This window comes from Quercus suber, unplaced genomic scaffold (genome assembly GCF_002906115.3).
Source record: "Quercus suber isolate HL8 unplaced genomic scaffold, Cork oak 2.0 scaffold_63, whole genome shotgun sequence".
In the NCBI taxonomy this organism is placed as follows: domain Eukaryota; kingdom Viridiplantae; phylum Streptophyta; class Magnoliopsida; order Fagales; family Fagaceae; genus Quercus; species Quercus suber.
In genome coordinates, this window is record NW_027069528.1 from 321,469 (window position 1) to 342,135 (window position 20,667).

The following is a 20,667-nucleotide window of genomic DNA, read 5'->3' on the forward strand; positions in this document are numbered from 1 at the left end:
TAATGAGATGAGTGGATCGAATTTCGAGAAATTCACCCCACGTTCCGAGATGAGAGTTAGTGGTCTAACCATTTGAAATTGTGGAAAACACTCAAAATTTTACTAAGTGTTTATTGGTTATCCATACCTTCTCATGGTATGGACGACCTAGTTCTTTTTAGAAGACAAGATTCTCTTTGAATGACTGGTCACTGGTGATATGCTTGAACATCCGTATTTTATGTTTGTGGTGCATATTTCTCATTTATCCTTTTTGAAGGTTGTTTTGGATGTTATTGGTCATGGTTCCTATTATTACCATTAAGCTGGGGTCATAATATTACTCTATTAAAAAAATATCATTTTCACGCGATAAAAATTTATAAAATTAATAAAATTTTTATGTAACAATTAAATAAAAAATAATGATGACTCAATTGAAAAGTTGCATTTCCTATCCCAAAAAAAAAAAAAAAGATTTTTTATTTATTTATTTAAGTTACTACTCTTTCCGCGAGAACGACGCCGTATAGTTCGTTTTACTGTTTACTCTGCTCCCAACTCAAGTCATCGCCCCAACACAACAGGCAGAACCGCAGAAGGAAAAACTTAAAGTTAAACGACATCGTTTATCGCAAACAGAACTGGCTTACATTGACATCGATAGCTCCTAACTCCGAAAGTCCCAACGACAAACTCAACCTCAATTTCCCTCGCTTTAAAAAAAAAAAAAAACACAAACTTTTTTTACTTTCTTATTTTACTTAAAAGCCCTAATCAGTACTCAGTAATATTAACCAAAAATCAAACTCGCTTAAAATTTTTTTCTCTGCAGAAGAAGAAGGAGAAGAAGAAAGAAGAAGTTCATAAACCACATTCGAATATGGTACATTAATTTTAGTTCTCTCTCTCTTTCTCTCTCTTTAATTTCTATTATTCCTACCTTTGGCCAAAATTGATTTTGTTTTGGTTTTGGTTTTGGTTTTTTCAGTTCGCAATTGCTGCTATCAATGATACCGACTCTAAAGGCCAGTGGGAACCATTAGCTCCTACCAAAGAAGCCCAGGCATGCCCCTTTCTTTTTCTCAAAATTTGCTCTATTTTCTTATGATTATGTTGCTTTATCTATGGTTCTGGAATTCTTTTATTTACAACAACTTTAGGGCATTATATGAATTATAAATAAAAAGAAAAAAAGAAAAGAAAGTACTACAAATACAATTAGTAATGTCTAGGTTTGCTGAAGTGGAAAATTCACAATGTGTTTTATGATAATTCTTGTTAAGACGATATAATCTGGTTTCTTTTTTTCATTCAGGAATTTCATCTAACACAAACCTATCATGAAGGACTTCAAAAATTACAAGCTAAAGAATATGAAAAGGCACGCGAGCTCTTAGAATGCGTCTTAAGAGATCCTCTTATAGCAAGCGCGCAAGTATTATACTTTCTTCGCGAATTTTATATTTTTTAATGGGTAAAATATCATTTTCGTCCCTAAACTATCACAAAAGTTCGTTTTTCGTTCCTAAACTTTCAAAAGTTCGTTTTTCGTCCCTGAACTATCACAAAAGTTCGTTTTTCGTTCCTAAACTTTCAAAAGTTCTATTTTCGTCCCTAAACTTTTCCAAACGTATTGATTTTCGTCCCTCCGTCTGGCGGAGTGCTGACGTGGTTTTGACAGTGTGCTGATGTGAGAGGGACGAAAATCAATACATTTGGAAAAGTTTAGGGATGAAAATAGAACTTTTGAAAGTTTAGGGACGAAAAACGAACTTTTGTGATAGTTCAGGGACGAAAAACGAACTTTTGAAAGTTTAGGGACGAAAAACGAACTTTTGTGATAGTTTAGGGACGAAAATGATATTTTACCCTTTTTTAATTATGTGTTCATATTGGGTATAATTAAGTAGGTAGTGATGGTTTTCCATTGTTTTTCAAGGTGGATAGCAGCGCCAGCGATGGTCATCTATTGCAGCTCAGGTTTACATATATCTTGTTTTCTATGTTAGATTTTGTTCAATTAATGTTGTGTTTTTTTGTTTATCTTGTGCCCTAGAGGCTCTTTTGGACCTTTCAGATGTTTAATTTTTCAGTCTAGAATTTACCATCATTATTAATATTTACATACTGACCGTTGTAAATTATCAATTTCTTTGTGCAATGCTTTTAGAAGATTCCATTTTTCTAATGCTTGTGGAGTAAATTATCAGTTTTGGGATTTTTTTTTGTTGAATAATTATGTTGCGTTCTGGCCTAAACTTACTTATCAGGAGAAAAAAAAAAGTGCGTGCTCCGTTCTGATATAGGTATATTCTCAGATATCTTCGACAAAGTTACTTACCTAGTCTTCTGCAGGTTTTTGGCACTGAAGAACCTTGCCACGGTTTTTCTTCAACAAGGTTCTGCACATTATGAGAGTGCTTTACGCTGTTATCTTCAAGCCGTAGAGATTGATACCAAAGATTCTGTTATCTGGAACCAGCTGGGAACATTATCATGCTCAATGGGCTCACTCAGTATATCACGTTGGGCTTTTGAGCAAGGGCTTTTGTGCAGCCCTAATAATTGTAAGCATTTGTATTGTTCTATCAAATATTTTATGCATATTATCCTGTATATAGTCTTTTATACTGTGGTCTTTTTATTATTTCTATTTGTTAGGCTGTCATATTTCTACATCCATCTCCCTTGTAGTCTCTGTCCTGAGCTTTTCTTCTTTCATAAACATTCAACATATTATGAATGTCTTCGTTCTGGACAATTTGTATAGGGAATTGCATGGAGAAGCTATTGGAAGTTCTTATTGCGATTGGTGATGAGGTGGCATGTCTTTCTGTAGCAGAGTTGATTTTGAGGCATTGGCCATCACATTCTCGTGCCTTGCATGTCAAAAACACCATTGAAGAGTCAGAGCCAGTTCCATTTGCTCCAAGAGGTATAGATAAACTGGAACCTAAACATGTGCGGCTCAAATTCTGTGACAAGAGAAAATTGACCGATGAGAATTTAGATGAAAGCATTGCGTTGAAAAAGTTGAAACAGAACATAGAACTGGACTTGGCAGAGGTTTCCTGGGCCACTCTTGCTGATGCACTATTGGAAATCTTACGTCCATTGCATGAATGTGGTTCTGAGATGGAGCCGGAAAAAGTTTATAGATCTGGGGATGTCAGATTAAAAATACACTTACCTTCTAGTTCTGAGAATGTTATGGGGACTGTGGAAAGGAAAGGGATTGACTTAAATTTAGTGTGTGAAAATATGCCTCTTAGTGACTGTGATACTGAAAGAGCAAGTGTAGTTAAAGAAAAAGAAGCAAATACTCTAGAAGAACAACCACATGAGAGGCGGAGTAGTCGTCTTAGGAGTCGTAAACCAGGCAAAGAAGAATTAGATTCTGGTACTGGTAAGGATCTGCCAAAGGTTGTAATTCAATATCTAGAACCTTTTATCACTGGTGGACCAGGAACGAAAAGTTCTGTTCATGATTCTAGCTGTTCAAATCCATTGGATTCTGAATTTAGTGATGTTTCTAAATTTGTGACAGAAACTTCAAAAAATTATGGTGCTTACCATATGGGCCACTTACTTTTAGAAGAAATGGCAAGAAGAGGCCTTGTTTATCAGGATTCATTTTTCAAATTGATGGAGTTAGAGAAGTTGACAAGACATTGGGGTAAGGATAGAACCCCTGAATGTAGTCTTTTTCTTGCCGAGCTTTATTACGACCTTGGCTCATCCTTTTCCAATGCTTCCAAACTGTCTGAATTCATGTCAGAGGCATCTTATCATCTTTGTAAGATCATTGAATTAAAAGCTTTGGACTATCCTTTTCACTTGAGTTGTGTCTCAGGGAATGAAAATTGTTCTTCAAGTCAGAATTTTCAATGTACTGTTGGAATATCAACGCATGGCTCCAAAAATAGGGATTCAAATTTAGATAGTTCATTCTTAACCAATGACAATTCTTTCTGGGTTCGATTTTTCTGGTTAAGTGGGCGATTGTCTATTTTGGATGGTAACAAGGCAAAAGCGCATGAAGAATTCTCTATTTCCTTGACACTTTTGGAAAATAAGGAAAATATGAATGATTTTCCATGTGTAGTCCAGCTCCCACACTGCAAGGTTATTAAAGAGTTAAATATTGATAGGCTTCTCCATGAAATTAATATTTTAAAGGTTGATTTCATGATGGAAAAAACTTTAGGTGAGATGATTGAGAAAGAGATGTATATGGAGTGTGTTAACTTACTTGCTCCACTTCTATTCTCTACAAAAAATGTTCACCTTGATGCATTGCCTTCAGCCATTGCGGATACAAACAGTGAAGGGATCACTTCTCTTGAAATGTCAGCGCTAGACATTTTAATCAAAGCTTGTGAGAAGATAAAGCCAGTGGATGCTGAGTTATATTTGAATTGCCACAGACGAAAGCTGCAAATACTCATGGTAGCAACTGGAATGGATGATTACCTTGCTTCATGTAAACCCTTTCATCAGAAGTTGGGGTCAAAAACACCTTCTGGTTCTGATATAGAATTAAAAGAAAGTTCAAGCAAGCACTGGAATTGCTTGGTTACAGAGGAAGTGAAGGCAATCTCTGACTGTGTTTCACAAGTGAAGAGCTTCATTGATCAGTCTGGAGATCCTGTGAGTCAACATTGTTTTTTTGATAAGTAATAAGTTTATTGATATAAAAAAGAACATTGTTCTTTTAGCAATACTTTATTCTATGGTCATAGTTGTTTATATTGTGATTTGTCATTTTAGAATCTAGACAATGCACTGATAAAATTATTAATCTTTGACCTTATTTCTTGTTTTTCTCTCCTTGATCTTATTGATCGTTGTGCCACTATAGTACACTTCCAGTGTACTTGGTTTTTTTAGTTAAATTTCGTACGTTACTTATTTACAAAAAAATAATCTTTGACCTTATAAATTGATGGTTAGAAAACGAAATCTAGATAAGTAAAAAGGCAAAACTTAGGTACAGTTCCTTAGGTGTAGTATGTTAACTTCTCCAATTAAATTAAGACACATGGTTACATTGACCAATAAAACACAAAGAATGTAATTTTTCCAAAGCCAATTAAATTCAATGCAGCTATGTGTTTGAATTCAATTGGAGAGCCTAATGTATTGCATCTAAGGAACTCTATCTAAGTTTTATCCTAAGTACAAATACCTATTACGGTAGAAGGATAGTGATTGGAGCAAATAAGTCTCAAGGTCTAGGATTCTCAACAAAATAATTAAAAAAAAAAATTTTGAAAGAAGTCTCAAGGTTTAGATTTAACAGAATAAGAATTTGGATCATAAAAAGCTTGTATCATTTGGATGTTTATAAAACATTGGATCTATCACTGCATTTTGAAAACCAAGAGAAAAAATTAGGGAGGAGAAAAGAAATTAAAATGAATGTTTTTAATAAGTCTATGTTTATGAGTTGTATGCTTCCTTTTTTTTTTTTTTTTCTTTGAATATTTTCTTTCATGGAGGCATCAGTGTATATAATTTACCGAATCACTTGTGACAAGGCAAATATCAGAGGTAACTGAAACTTCACCAATGCTTCACATATCAAGTTGTTTTGATTTTTAAAATCAAAAGGGGTGGCTGTCTCCATATGGTGAACTTTGATTATTTTGAACACTTTTTATGACATGGTAGCCATGCCTTCTTTATAATTTTCTTTTTTTTTTGGGGGGGGGGGGGGGTGTGCTGCATTAGGGGTTGGTAGGATCTTTTGCATTCAAATGGTTTGATGGTTCTTGATTTATGTTTGACAAATATTCAACTTCAAAGCAAACTAGTGAATTCATTATCTTCAGGAAAATGGAGTGATTTATGGTGAATGGATTTTTTTATCCTTTCACATGCTTTCTGTAATTTTGAAAAGTCATTTATTAGTACAATTTATAATTATGCTTGCAGAATGGCATTCTTGTCCCAATGAGCTGCATTGGTGATATTCAATCTTTGCTGTTGTCAGTCATGTGCAATGTTGCAAGCATATTGCTATGCAAGAAATCTTCTGGGCTGTTAGTTGCTGATGACGCTGAAAGATGCTGCTTTGTTGATGCAGCCATTGGATTCTGCAAACTTCAACACCTCAACCCTAATTGGCCTGTTAAAACTCAAGTGAGTCATATCTCCTCTTTCTCTAAAATGGAACTTATATGAGTTGTTAAAATCTGTGATACAGTTATGATTGTTTATGTTTCCTGCTTCTTTGAATTCTCATTTTAGGTTGAGTTAATTGTTGCAATGCATGACTTGCTTGCTGAGTATGGGCTCTGCTGTGCGGGTGTAGGAAATGATGGGGAGGAAGGAACGTTTCTTAAATTTGCAATAAAGCATCTCTTGGCCTTAGATATGAAGCTTAAATCCAACTTTAATACTTTAAATAGGGAAAAGACTCAATGTCATGAGCAGGTCTGCAATAATAGTCCTGCCAAAACTTCTCTAAATGAATCAAGAACAGATACGCTGGAGGTGGGGATGGGTCTGACTCAAATTGATGGAAATTGTATCATGGAGAAGGATATTTCTGATAAGATAACTTCCAAGGACATTTCATCTCATAAATCCCTGGATAAGGAGAGTGCTGGGGTAGAAGGTGGAAACCGAGGCAGTGATGGGTCTGATGGAGAGTTGAACAAAGGTGAAAAGGCAAGCAATCAATTGATTGAATGTGGAAATGAATTTACTGAAGATGAAAGGGAGGAACTTGAGTTAAAAATTGATAATGCATTAGATCAGTGCTTTTTCTGCTTATATGGTCTAAATCTTAGATCTGATTCTTCCTATGAAGATGATCCAGTTACCCACAAAAATACTAGCCGTGGGGATTACCAGACCAAAGAACAGTGTGCTGATGTTTTCCAGTATATTCTCCCCTATGCAAAAGCTTCTTCTGTGAGTACCCATACTCTCTCTCTCTCTCTCTCTCTCTCTCTCTCTCTCTCTTTCTTTGGGCCCCCCTTCTGTATAAGTTTTGTTTCATAGAAGATATGTCCATGTCTTCTCAGTGATTTTAATTCTCTGACTTGTATTTGTGCTTTTACTACATGCGAATTTTTAGCGTTGGGGAAAAAACTTACAAAAAAATAAATATGTATATGTATGTTTTAGAGAACTGGATTGGTCAAACTTCGAAGAGTATTAAGAGCTATACGGAAACACTTTCCACATCCCCCAGAAGATGTTTTGTCTGGAAGTGCAATAGAGAAATTCTTGAATGATCCAGATTTATGTGAAGATAAACTCTCAGAGGAGGCTGGTTCTGACGGATTTCTTGAGACTATGAAGAAGATAATATTCCCTGATGAGGGTAGCCTCCAACAGCACAAGGCCTCGTCAGCTGGGAGGTATGGATGCGTATATTATTCTATTTCCATGAAAATTCAGTTGATTTTTTGTTGAGCTATCTGCATGACTAATTAATTGATTGCAGCTCTGAGCCATATTTGGAGGTCTATTCCAATTTGTATTATCTCATGGCTCAGTCTGAGGAAATCAGTGCAACTGATAAATGGCCTGGCTTTGTACTAACAAGGGAAGGGGAGGAATTTGTACAGCAAAATGCAAACCTCTTCAAATATGATTTATTATACAACCCTCTACGATTTGAAAGTTGGCAACGGCTTGCAAATATTTATGATGAGGTAAAATGTCAATTTTCAATTGTGAATGCTGTAAAAATATAAAGAACTATTTGGTCTAGTTTTGAAATCTTTCTGGCCATAGTTTGATTTCTTTAGGATATTCTTTGTGGCTAAATTCATACAGGAGGTAGACTTGTTGCTAAATGATGGCAGCAAGCACATTAATGTAGTAGGATGGAGGAAGAACGCTACTTTACCTCAGAGAGTAGAAACAAGCCGAAGGAGGAGTAGGCGGTGTTTTTTAATGAGTTTGGCATTGGCAAAGACATCAGCTCAGCAGGTTTCACCTTCATTCATTATTTACCTGTATGCTGCATCTTCTTCTTCTTTTTTTTTTTTTTTTTTGGTTGTTGTTGGGGGGTGGGGGGATATTGGGAATTGTAGATATATCCTTTAGTTATGATGATTGGTTATGAAAAAAGGGATGTGACAAGATGCAGTCCCACCAAAGGTTTCTGCGTGGCATAGTCTTAGTATAACGGGTCCTGTGTACTAGTGTTGCACTCCCTTTTGTGATTTTTTTGATGAAATTCATTTACTTATTAAAAATATCTTAAGATAATGAAATAAAAGAACTTATTAGATTGTTTCAGATATTGTGTTATCTTCATTTTTTAAAAAGAAGAAGAAGAAGAAGAAGAAGAGATGATGATGATGATGATTTTAATGCTGAAATCTTCTAATTTGGGTGGATGATATGCCATTTAATATTTACCATGTGTCTTTTTAGTTGCTTGAACACATAATATTTGAGTCTGAGGCATGTATGCTAGTCAGTCTGCTTTGATTAAAGTGTTTTTAGGGATTTTGGTTAATCATTCTGATGGATATTTGTGGCTCCAGTGTGAGATACATGAATTATTGGCATTGGTATACTATGACGGCCTTCAGAATGTGGTGCCATTTTATGATCAGCGTTATATTGTACCCTCAAAGGATGCAGCATGGATGATATTCTGTGAGAACTCATTGAAACATTTTAAGAAAGCTTTTGTGCACAAGTATATCTTTCTCTTCTCAAGGAGTATTCTTTCTTTTTTTTTTTCTGTAGTTATGATGTATAGACTTGACCAAGTTCCTTTGTTTCTTCCTTTTGTCCTAGGCAAGATTGGTCCCATGCATTCTATATGGGAAAACTCTGTGAAAAGCTTGGATACTCACATGAGACATCATTGTCGTATTATGATAAGGCTATTGCTTTGAATCCATTAGCTGTGGACCCTGTCTACAGGATGCATGCTTCACGCTTGAAGTTACTTTATACGTGTGGAAAACAGAATCCGGAGGCTTTAAAGGTTTTTGTTTTATTTCTTCTTCTATTTTTTAACTTTTAATCTTAATCTTAAACTTAATATTTAAATCCCCCTCTTGCTTTTCACTATCCTTATTCTGTTTTTCTTTTCTATAATCAATAATACTTTGTTTCGTGATTCTAACTTCATTAATAGGCTGTAGTGAATATTTTGAATTATTTAGCAACACACGTCTGTGCATGCCAGCTTGTCTTTGTGATTCATTGCAAATATTTTTATTTCAATGATTAACCATCTTCCAGTTTTGGATTTGCATAAATTTCTATTTATAGACATCAATGTATTCATGTTGATTTGTTGGCCCATTCCAGGTTCTTTCAGAATATTCTTTTAGTCAGTCAGTTAGGGATGCGCTCATGATTATCTTTGGTAAAATGAGTTCTGAAATTTTGCACTCACCAGTACATACCAAGGATGGCACTCAAGCAAATGCTGATGAGATTAAGTATGAAAAATCACTTAAATTGGAGGAGGCATGGCGCATGCTTTACAGTGACTGCATTTCTGCCCTTGAAACATGTGTTGAAGGAGATCTTAAGCATTTTCATAAGGCCAGATATATGCTAGCTCAAGGGCTGTATAGAAGGGGTGAGACAGGCGATTTAGAGAGGGCAAAGGACGAACTTTCTTTCTGCTTCAAATCATCTCGCTCATCCTTTACAATAAATATGTGGGAGATTGATAGCATGGTTAAAAAAGGAAGGTAAAACCGTAATCCTATATTTCTAGTTTGTATTCTTTGGTTGTATATGTAGGTATTTAAAAACAAGGAAATAAAATCGTAATAAATTATTTCACAATTATTTTGATGGCTCATGATTAAATATATCATACCAGATAAAGCTGAAAGGTAGAGAGTGTTTGTAGCCATCCCTTACAGTTCTTGTTTATAACTTTATATGGCTTTCAAATTTGAGTTGCAGTGGTATGAAATAACTATATGGTAAAATTATAAATTTGTTATTCCATATAAATAAGTCTCATTACTAAATGAATTTGAAACTTGAAAGACTAGCTATGGAAATACTTATGGTATCTCATTTTAAATTTGATGGTTGAAACAAAAGTTCAAAAGGCGCAAATGTTTTGTAAAACAAAGTTGAATTATTCCATTTCTGTGGCATGCCGTAGTTTTTTTCCCAACATTTTCCAGTTTGTTTAGATTTTATACTGTCAAGTAGCTTTGAATTCCTTATGGAGTAAATAGCAATTACCTAAATATGTCTTTCTTGTATATCAGGCGAAAAACTCCAGGTCTCGCTGGGAGCAAAAAGGTCCTTGAGGTCAACTTACCAGAGAGCTCTCGAAAATTTATTACTTGCATTCGGAAGTACATGCTGTTCTATTTGAAATTGTTGGAGGAGACTGGAGACATATGTACCCTTGATCGAGCTTATTTATCTCTTCGGGCAGATAAGAGGGTAACAATTTGACCTAGAGCATTTACTTTTTTTTTTATAAATACCTAGAGCATTTTCTTGGTTCATAACATTTCAAGAAGAGCCTTACTGGCTGCATCAGCTGAGGAAAATATATATGATTGGTAAAATATGTATTTGAATATGCTGCAGTTGTTTTCATGGAAGTCAAAGAGAGTCAATTCTTCAATTGACTGTCAGATATTTAAGTCGATAATGGCTGCTTTCCCAATTATACAATAACTCGGGACACAAAATTGTTCATAAAATATTTCACAACTGCTGAGGTGGCAAGTTGTTAATGGTAGATGATAAAGTGATGCCAATAGTGGGCCAGATGAGAAAACACCTACCAACTCAACTGTTGTGACTGTAGCTCTCATTAAGTACTTATTTATTTTTCGTGTGTGTGTGTGTGTGTGTGTTGGGGGGGGGGGGAGGTGCACATGGGCAGGAGGGATTCTTTTATTCAATTTTGATAATTTTTTGTCATTATGTTAAAAATAAAATAAAACGCCTATATGTTACCATCTTATGCTTCAATTTATTAACGGTGACCAGACCTCATTTATTTCAATGTTGCATGTCTCATCAAACTGACCTGACACTATTTGTAACTTGATTTTGTTTTCTAGTTCTAGTATCTAACTTTCATTGTAAACCCAGTTTTCACTGTGCATTGAAGATCTTGTACCAGTGGCACTTGGGAGGTACATTAAAGCCCTAATTTCATCAATGCATAATACTGAGACTGTTGGTTCTAGTTCTGCAAGCAGTTCAGAGCATGTCCTGGAGAAATTGTTTGCTTTGTTCATGGAACAGGGGAACTTATGGCCTGAAATCTGTGGTTTGCCCGAGATTAAGAGCCCAGAAACATCAGAGAGCAGCTTATATGGGTAATTTGCATTGAACAAGTTTTCTGATTTTTTTTTTTTGATAAGTAAGAGAGATGTATATTCAAGAAGCTACCTCATGCAAACAACATAAGGCAGAACAAAGATTACAGATAAGGAAACAAACATGAAAAAGCAACAAGACAAACAACAAACAACATAAAACTAAGAACAAAGAAGGGAATTAAGGAACATATGGAGAGAATCACTAGAGGTGAGTCCCTAGGCCCTAGACCAATCAAAAAGGGAGCCACTAAAAAAAGCGAGCAGCTGGTCATCGGATTTGTCCAAGTCCTCAAAAGTGCACCAGTTTCGCTCCCTCCAAATACACCACATTAGGCACAGAGGAACTAAATTCCAAATACTAGAAGAGTGCTTTCCCAACCAATTCTACCAACCAAAAAGCGTATCTGCAACCGAACTTGGCAAAACCCAATTGATCCCAAAAGATCTGAAAACCAAGCTCCACAGCTGATAAGCTTTGTCGCAATGGACTAGCAAATGATTTACCGTCTCCCACTACAACGACACATAATGCACCAGTCAACAAAATCAAAGCCTCTACCCCGCAGATTATCCCCAGTAAGAATCTTCTCTCAAGCTGCATTCCAAACAAAGAAAGAGACGCGCGGAGGAGCCTTAACCTTCCAAACACCTTTCCAAGGAAAGATAATAGATGAGGGACAACGAAGCTTATTATAGAAAGAGCGAATGTCAAAATTCCCCTTCTTTGACAACTTCCACCTCATACAGTCTCCGTGCTCAGAATGAGGTAAATTTGAGCCTAAGGTACAAAGGAAATCCTCCACCTCTCCCGACTCCCAATCATTTGGTTCCCTAAGTAAACGAACATTCCAGCTTCTCCGAACCTCAGTCCCAACCTTTTGAGAGACGAGGCCACAGATGCATCTCTATTATAAGCAATCCCATACACTACCGGGAAGGATAGATGGAGTGGTAACTCTCCACACCACCGATCCGTCCAGAATTTCACTCTCTCTCCATCCCTACCTCAAAGTGAATGCATTTACAAAACACCTCCCAGCCTTTTCGGATGCTTCTCCATAAACCACACCCGTGGACACCCTACCCAACTTGGAAGACCAACCCCCCCACTCTTCCCAAACTTCAAAGCTACAACCCTCCTCCAAAGACGAGTCTCCTCCACCCAAACCGCCATAACCATTTTCCTAATAAGGCTTTGTTGAAAGTAGTAATTTTCCTTACTCCCAATCCACCATTCGCCTTAGGAGCACACACCTTATCCCACCCCACAAATGAGCCTTCGAATCCCCCACAAGAAGTCTCTTTGCATCTTCTCAATCTTATTAGCCACATGCAAAGGGATGGTAAAAAGAGATAAATAATAAGTAGGAAGGCTAGCTAACGTACTCTTAAGCAACGTCAGTCTTCCACCTTTAGCTTCTTCCACCCAACCAACTTCCGCTTAATTTTCTCCAAGATAGGATTCCAAATAGAGGGGAACTTGTGGGAAGCCCCCAACGGCATACCAAGATATGTCATAGGCAAAGCCCAATCCTACAACTCAGAATCTCTACCAATGCATGCAAATTGTTTACCTCCTCTACTAGAACCATCTCGCTCTTCAAGACATTAACCTTCAAACCTGTCATAGCCTGAAAACAGAGGAGAAGCATTCGAACATGAAGGATCTGCTCCACTTCAGCATCACAAAACAGAATAGTATCGTCCGCAAACAAAAGATGCGAGATACATTCCCCTTTCCCCTGTCTACCATCAGCCTTAAAACCCTTGATCAAGCCAGCACCTTCAACTCTTTTCAACATCCTACTTAAAACCTCCATTATAACCAAAATCAGCTAGGGGATAACGGGTCCCCTTGTCTCAGACCCTCGTGCTCTTAAAAAATCAGCTGGGATAACGGGTCCCCTTTTCTAATTTTCTTTGTGAGGATTTGCTAAAATTGTCAAAATTTGCAAGCTTTTCTGTATATATCTGCACAACTTGTTCGTTGTTACCTTTTTTTTAAAGAGAGATGGGGTTGTTATTGGTGAATGCAATGCGTTCTTTTAATAATATCATGTGTTTTGACATATTAAATTGATAGTGGTGATTTTCACAAGCGTAATGCAAGTGCTCCCATCACTGCAGATATCTTCATGAACATATCATATCTTTAGAGAGGAATGGAAAGCTGGAAACTCTTGAAGCAATAAATGAGAAGATTCGAAAGCGTTTTAGAATCCAAAGTTGTCAAACAGTAACTGTGCAAAAGTTTGTCGGCATGCTTCTGTGGCTTGGTGTCGATCCCTCATAATAAGCTTGGCATCAATCACTCCATTACCTTATGAATTTTCAAGCGAGAGTCCAGTCCTTGTTCCATCAGATGGATGGTTGGAAAATAGCCATCTGCTTTGTGTTGATCTGCAAATAAATGAATTGTGGAACTCAGCATTTGAAAACTCAATTCAATTAAAAAATCTTGAAACAAAATGGTACCCAATTTTGTCTAAAATCAAGAATATAATTATCAAGAAAGCTTCAGAAGAAAATTTGGAGACTGCAAATGCTTTGCTTAAATCTTCTTACAATTATTATCGGGAGAGCTCCTGTGTGGTGCTTCAATCTGGTGTCATTCTTAATCTGGTTCCATCTCGGTTAGCAACAGGAACACAATTTCAGCCAAGCATGGATGGGGTTGAAATACTTGATCTGAGCATTCCAAGGAAGCTTCTTTTGTGGGCCTATACATTATTGCATGGCCGTTGTGCTAACATAACAGCTGTTGTAAAGTATTGTGAAGAAAATGCAAAGGTATGGATACTAAAACATTCTAAACTGGTTTTGGTTGGCATACGGAATAAGTAAATAGCAGTTTTATAGTAGACATGGTTGAGAGGAGCATGAGTTGAGAGTAGATGTTTGTTTTCCTCGTAAAGCTAAAAGCTGAGAGGAGCATGAATTCTCTTAGCATTGAAGCATGGGGTAATTGATAATATAAAACATGCTTTTCTACCTAAGGTATAAGAATATACATTACATGTGAAAACATGCAAGGATGCATATTCTTATCACATCCATAGAAAAACGAAAGGGAAAATCGAGCAATCTGGGGTAATTGAGGCATTCAAGTTGACTAATACATTTTGCGACTGTGGTTATGTTTTGCAGTCAAAGATGAAAAAAGGAACTGGAACCTCACCCGCAACTGTAAATGTATCTAGTACCACCACTACTCTTGCAGGTTGTTATTCTTCTCCATTTCTGCTTTTTTAGATTTTTTTTTTCTGCTGCTGGAGGTGTGACCCAGGGCTGTTGCTTATCCCAAGAAAACCAGCAATGCTGCTAGACTCATATTTCTACCTTTTCTTTTCTTGGAGATGTTCTTGTTCGTTCTTTCTCCAAGCTTTCTTTGCCGGTTTTTACACATTACAATTGGTGAAAAATCATTGCTTGTTGCAGGTGCTGGGAAAGATGGAGCAAGCCATGTTGGAAGCAGTGATGTGGAGGCTTCTCCACTGATGACAACGGCATCTACTCTGTTGTCTGAGGGTGATAGCAGACATTGTGTGAATCAACTACCATCTCTAGGTGAGAGTCAAAAGGGGTTATTTGTTACACCGCAACTGCATCAGTGTAAAAATACTGTTGCAGAACGCAGCAATTTGGCAGGTCATGAAGGAGATTCTGACAAAAGTTAACTTCATCTCACTGACTGAACTGCGTTTAACTGGTTGTTGTAGAAACCATCCTTGTGCATTACACCTAATTTGTTATCATAGACAACAANATATCTACATGCATTTTTTCGCTCGGTCTCCATGGATCAATAAATTCAGGAAGGAGATTGTCTTGATTTCATTTGATTTCTTGCTAAACTATATATCATCTTTATCCTATTGGAAGTTTCACAACAATTCATTGAAGGTACATCACTCGAGCATAAATGACCCATATAGTTTTTGGATCTTTGGATTTGATAAAAAAATGAATAAAAAATGTCACATAGTAGCAGAAGTTCATTTGCTTTGAAATAGACAAAAGCTTTTTTTTTTTTTTTTGGGCGAAAAATATAGACAAAGGTTAATTGATGGTAGAGATATTAATTTTGACACAATTGGAGGTATACAAGGTAACATCAACCCCTTACACTGTACGTCTGTAACACCCCTCCCCGTAAAATTAAAAAAAAAAAAAAAAAAAGAAACCCACCCCAAAATCCCACACTAACCCGTAGGGTTTTTTTTTTTTTTTTTTTTTTTATTATTATTATTTAATTTCTTTACTTTTTTTTAAATTAATGTTTTTTAGAAAATAAATAATAAAATTTAAATTCAAATTAAGGACAAAACAAGCAGTGAATTGCCAAGCAATGATTTTACATTTTCATTGTTAATGACAAAGTAACGGCAATAATTTTTCAGTTTCAGTAAAACAAGGAGTATCCAAACATACTCTTAGCATACATTTGCCAAGCAATAATTTTACATTTTACGTTTTTTTTATTGGGTCTCACAACATTGTTCACAGACTAGCCAAGTACTGAAAAACACAACAATAAATAGTAAATCTTGAGTCTTATGATACTATTTATTGTTTAAAAATTATTTTACTACAATATTTTCAACAATAAATTTTTAATTATCAACCAAATAAGCGGACATTTACTTAAACACACAAATACCGTTCCATTTCATTTATTTTCTCTCAAACAAACAGATGGACAGTTGTTTGTTTTTGGCCCAATCCAAACATCTCTGACCTACCTATTTTTTGCCCCAATCCTTTCCCCTACAGACCATACCTTTTACTCTCTCTCTCTCATACGCACACAGCCACTCGACCTGGAAATCTGGGTACGTTTCCCTCTCTGAATTCTTCTATTCCCAGGGATTTTGTTTTCCCTTTTTATTTTTTCATTTCCCCTCATGCTTGTTTTCTCTAATCGGAAAAACCTTTGTTTGTGGATCTCCGCTGAAAACATTTTCACCGTCGCCACTAAACTACACTACATTCTCCGTTTTGCTTGTTATGTGCTTTAGTAATTAGTATAGACTTTTTTTGATGTTTTTACATTATCTTATAGATGATTGCATTTTAGGTTTAAGTAAACTAAATTTACAACTGCCATATGATGTTTGGGAAATTGCGCAAGGGCTTTGAGTTCCCATTTATGTATCACCGGGGACTAATGAGAATAATTTTATTTCTTTAATCCCATCTGATGGCAAAAAAAAAAATTCATAATCCTAGTCTTGTCTTGTCGAATTGAAAATTATAAGCCGGGGGATTCATTATTTTTGAGTAATCATAAGTGGAAAAATTTTGGGTTTTATTATGCTTGTTTGTATTAGCTAATATCATAAACTCTTGTGTATTGAAAACCAAGGAGGTGTTTGGTAATGTTAGTAACGTTATTTGTATTTTTTGAAAATATACGTGAATGAAAAAGTGCGTGAAAATACGTATAATGTTGTTTAAATACTGAAAACAGTTATTTAAAATACCTTACCAAATACCCTCCAAATATAAGTTTGTTGTGATTGATTATATCTTTATATATGGTTTTGGCTAATTCGGATAGTTTGGATGAAGCTTAGTTTAGTGATGTGGAGATTGGTTATGCCTTTTGGTTGCTCAAGTTTTTGATTTATATGTTGAATGATATTAATAAAGAATTCTTGTTTGCGCCACGAGTCTTGTGGCTCAACTGGCATCTCTTGGTTTTTTTAGCAAAGACATTCAGTGTTCAAATCCCCCTCTCCCATTTTAACTATTGAATATATATATATATATATATAAATTCTTCCTTGCACAACAGAAAGTCCGAGTGCTCTTTAACCTCTTGGTAAGAAGTATAATTTGCAAGCAACTGTGCATTGTCTGTAGGCAGCAAATCTCTCTTTCAGTTACCACTGGTCATTACAATTGCACCAAATTTTCCAAAAAGATGGGAAGCAAAGCATTGCTTATGCTAAAAGGAGTGTCGAGTATAGCACCAAAGAACCAAATCTTCAACTTCAACTGCAAAAGCAGCAGAAGCAGCAACTCCAGCTTCAGCTTCTCGAAAGTAGTTATTAATCACGACAAGAACAATAAGGTCCGAAGATGCTCAACAACTACAACCCAGTCCTCTCTTGAACCTCCCGATGTGTCCCGTTTGGCTGAAACTGCTCGAATCTCTCTCACCCCAAATGAGGTATACACTATTGATTGATGACTATAAGACTATTTTTTATAATATATGTAAATATTTATTATTTTTTCCCCTTGTTCATTTTATTGCAGGTTGAAGAATTTGCTCCAAAAATACGACAGGTCATAGATTGGTATGCTTGGTTTGCTCTCTCATTCTTATGCTTGGTTTGCTTTCTCATTCTCATTCTCTATTTTTGGTTTTATTGTTCTTTTGGTTTACCTCATTTTTCTGATGATTAGTAGTTCGACTTGGCAGGTTTGGACAACTTCATGATGTTGATCTTCATAGTATTGAGCCTTCCATCAGAGCAGGTGCATGAAAACCCTTGTTATAACTCATATCTTGATAATGGGATTGAACCATATGCATATTTCGATTGTTTTCTAAGAGCATGCCTTCCCCTTTTAGCTGGCTTATTAATTGCTGGAGTGTTATGAGAACAGTTCTTTCTTCAAGGATTTTGATGGTAGGATAGATGCTAGCAGCTTGTCATTGAATCTGTATCACAAATACCCGAATTTTCTGCCATTTCTTATTCAATGTGCTTTTCAAGCAATAGAAAACTGCTGTTGATAAGTAGTCCAACAAAAGAATCTAAATTGCATATTTGAGTAAACAATGACCTACCATAGTGTACCTATTCTAGAAAGTACAAAAGCTCAAGCAGTTATGTTAACTCATTCATGTGGTTTGCATTAAAAAGCTTTCACTTTTGTGGGATCTGGTAGAGGTAAGATGTGAAGAACATCAGGATGTCTGGCCTGCAGTGATGGCAACTGCAGTATCCTAGAATATCCCTCCTGCTTTCTCTTTTTGATAAGTTGAGAACTTTCCTCTTTACTGTTTAATAACAAAAAAGTCCCAATCCTACTCTCTTTTATGGTGGATCCTGCTCATGCATCTTCTCAGTGAAGTTGTACATGCCGTTTCAAAGAATCACTTATGGTGATTCCTTGATGACATATCTTGCTGTCAAAGTTTTATACAAAATTCTTGGGGGTGGGGAAGTAGGGTGAGATATACTGGCAAGTGTTTATCATACAATGTGATTTGATTTATTTTCACCATCTTCAGATACTGAAGACAGCAATTTGCGTGATGATATCCCTGAAACATTTGAGAATAGGTGAGATGGTTTGTTCTCTTTCCTGTAGTGGAGAGGTGGGTGGGCGAATTTCCAACGCAATTAATATATAAATTTTTCCTCAACAGGGAGTCCATGATTGCTGCTGTTCCTAGCTATGAAGAACCATATATTAAAGTTCCCAAAGTCTTGAACAAGGAGTAACATTATTCAGGTAACTTGTTTCGTCAATGTAGAGATTCATGAGTTATGTGGCTTAGGAAAGCACATTAAGAACTCATTCCATTTCTGTATTAGATGTTCTCTAATTTTAAAGGTGACCTCATTCAATCTTTGTTTGTAATCTGTGCCATTTTGGTTTTTGACTTCACGTATGAACTTATGCTTTAAGATGTAGGGAAATGTGTTTCTGTTTGGTCCACTTTCTCTATCCCCCCTCTATCAACAAAATCAAAAAGGCTTATATACTTTTTTATTCTATTGTAATTTCAAATGGTTTAATTCATACTGTTGGGCATTTTATGTGATTCTTAGAATCCTATGAATTTAAATTGCCCAAAGTTGCCAATGAGCTTTAGCTCAAATGTCATCTCCTCTCCTAAGAGCAAGGTGGAGGGTGATGTGGGAGGTCAGAACAACTAGGTGTGTGTAAGTTATCTTCAAAAAAAAAAAATGCAGAGTTGGAGTTGAGTCGTGTTCTGTTTTCTGTAGGTGGTTATCATGGGAACTCAAGCTAATGTTTGCTTGAGAACATGTAAGACATAAGACTCACCAGGTTAAGATAAACATATTATATTTATTCTTTTCTTTAAACCTTTCTTAGTCTAACAATCTATGATGAATTTAATCAAATTTTTATTGATTCCATTTTAAGGCATGCATTTGTCCTTCCCCTGGCATGGAACAAAGTTTTGAATTTTGTTTTGTGTCAGCCAAACGGCTGGTATGTACCATATTGGTACCAAAACTAGTACAGGGATCCCTTTGTTCTGTACCGTTTCAAATTCTGATGACTCTGGATTCCTTGGGTGGTTGACACATTGAAGGCTGCTGCTATCTCAGGTTCAAAGTGTGTTGGATTTGTTGGCAAACAAGTTCTGTATGCTGCTATTAATAGTCAATCAAATGCAAACAGGTGATCACCATCCAGATGTTTTTTTAAGGCTTTTTGAGTCACCAAAAATATCAATTTATTTGTTCAATTCTTGAGAGAGTTTTTTTTTTTTTTTTTTTTTTAATAAGCTTCTTGAAAGAGTTATGTCACAGGCAACTAGGCTACTTCTGTATTGGGCCAAAAAAAATCTGCATCTCTAATGATGAAAATACTAGTCTAAGACATTTCCACTTTGCAGGTATCATTTGGTGTACTATGAGAAAGGAGGAAACCCAATAGAATGCATCTTGTAGGTCAAGAAAGTGCTATAGAAAAATTATATATTAGGTCTTCAATAACCGAAATTTCATTTTAATTGGGTTTTTGCATATGGTCATGTTTCGCTGCTGCTCCTCCCCCCCCAAAAAAAAAAGCTCTACCTATAAGAATGAATGAAAGGAAAGAAATAACAGTAAAAAAAAAATTTCAAGGCAATTACAATTTTGCTGTATTATAAATTTGAATTAAATTTTAGTTATTTAAAATATATTATTTTCTTACATTAATTAATACTTATAAGATAATACATTATTTTCCTAATTTATCGTCATTATTAAGTTTTCTTTTAATCTGCTGGAATTTATGTGATGAATCATGAAACTATTTTGAAATATTCAAAGGTGGACAACAAAGAATCCTACTGTAGTATTAACGATGCCCAATTTCCTCGATCTTCAAGTAAAAGAAATAATTACATGAATAATTTCTTTTGTTTATCTTCATTTCTTTTATTTGGTAAAAAGGATTGCGGTAGAGGATAGTAGCGGTACAATATCGTCTTGAAATGTCAAAAGAAAGCAAAGGAACCAGGGTATCTAGAGGTTCCAAATTAACAAATTCAGGGCTATACACGCCCATTCTGGCCAACGGATCTGCAGTTCAGCACGTGATATGCAAATAAAAAAAAAAAGCATCGCTTTCAACCTGGATAAATAAGCACTTTAGTGGCCTGCTTAGACAATATAAATAATGA

At 35.8% G+C, this 20,667-nt stretch overlaps 2 protein-coding genes across 13 annotated transcripts; both read left to right on the forward strand.

The window, feature by feature from the left end:
• The first annotated feature begins 714 nt into the window (after nucleotides 1–714).
• Nucleotides 715–15,017, forward strand: LOC112003428 (calcineurin-binding protein 1). Its single transcript, XM_024035614.2, is given in 20 exon segments — nucleotides 715–865; nucleotides 971–1,045; nucleotides 1,298–1,417; nucleotides 1,922–1,962; nucleotides 2,338–2,549; nucleotides 2,753–4,632; nucleotides 5,920–6,126; nucleotides 6,235–6,903; nucleotides 7,120–7,355; nucleotides 7,442–7,652; nucleotides 7,777–7,932; nucleotides 8,496–8,653; nucleotides 8,755–8,947; nucleotides 9,277–9,668; nucleotides 10,206–10,386; nucleotides 11,050–11,279; nucleotides 13,410–13,495; nucleotides 13,498–14,072; nucleotides 14,430–14,502; nucleotides 14,721–15,017. Coding segments are annotated over 20 exon segments (5,937 nt in total). The 5' UTR covers nucleotides 715–862; the 3' UTR covers nucleotides 14,960–15,017.
• A 940-nt stretch (nucleotides 15,018–15,957) lies between these two features.
• Nucleotides 15,958–20,031, forward strand: LOC112003433 (glutamyl-tRNA(Gln) amidotransferase subunit C, chloroplastic/mitochondrial). 12 transcript variants are annotated; one of them, XR_002881972.2, is made up of 9 exons: nucleotides 15,958–16,114; nucleotides 17,148–17,457; nucleotides 17,547–17,587; nucleotides 17,713–17,768; nucleotides 18,532–18,583; nucleotides 18,670–18,755; nucleotides 19,253–19,316; nucleotides 19,416–19,676; nucleotides 19,894–20,031. XR_002881972.2 is itself a non-coding variant. In XM_024035622.2 (7 exons), exons 2-6 carry the CDS (start codon nucleotides 17,209–17,211, stop codon nucleotides 18,743–18,745), a joined length of 474 nt encoding a protein of 157 aa, XP_023891390.1. In that variant the 5' UTR covers nucleotides 15,958–16,114; nucleotides 17,148–17,208; the 3' UTR covers nucleotides 18,746–18,755; nucleotides 19,416–19,743. The 12 variants fall into 12 exon arrangements, 2 of the variants coding, with proteins under 2 accessions (XP_023891390.1, XP_023891391.1); XR_010628715.1 differs by having other exon boundaries at nucleotides 19,604–19,676; XR_010628717.1 differs by having other exon boundaries at nucleotides 19,253–19,295; nucleotides 19,604–19,676.
• Nucleotides 20,032–20,667: the final 636 nt, after the last annotated feature.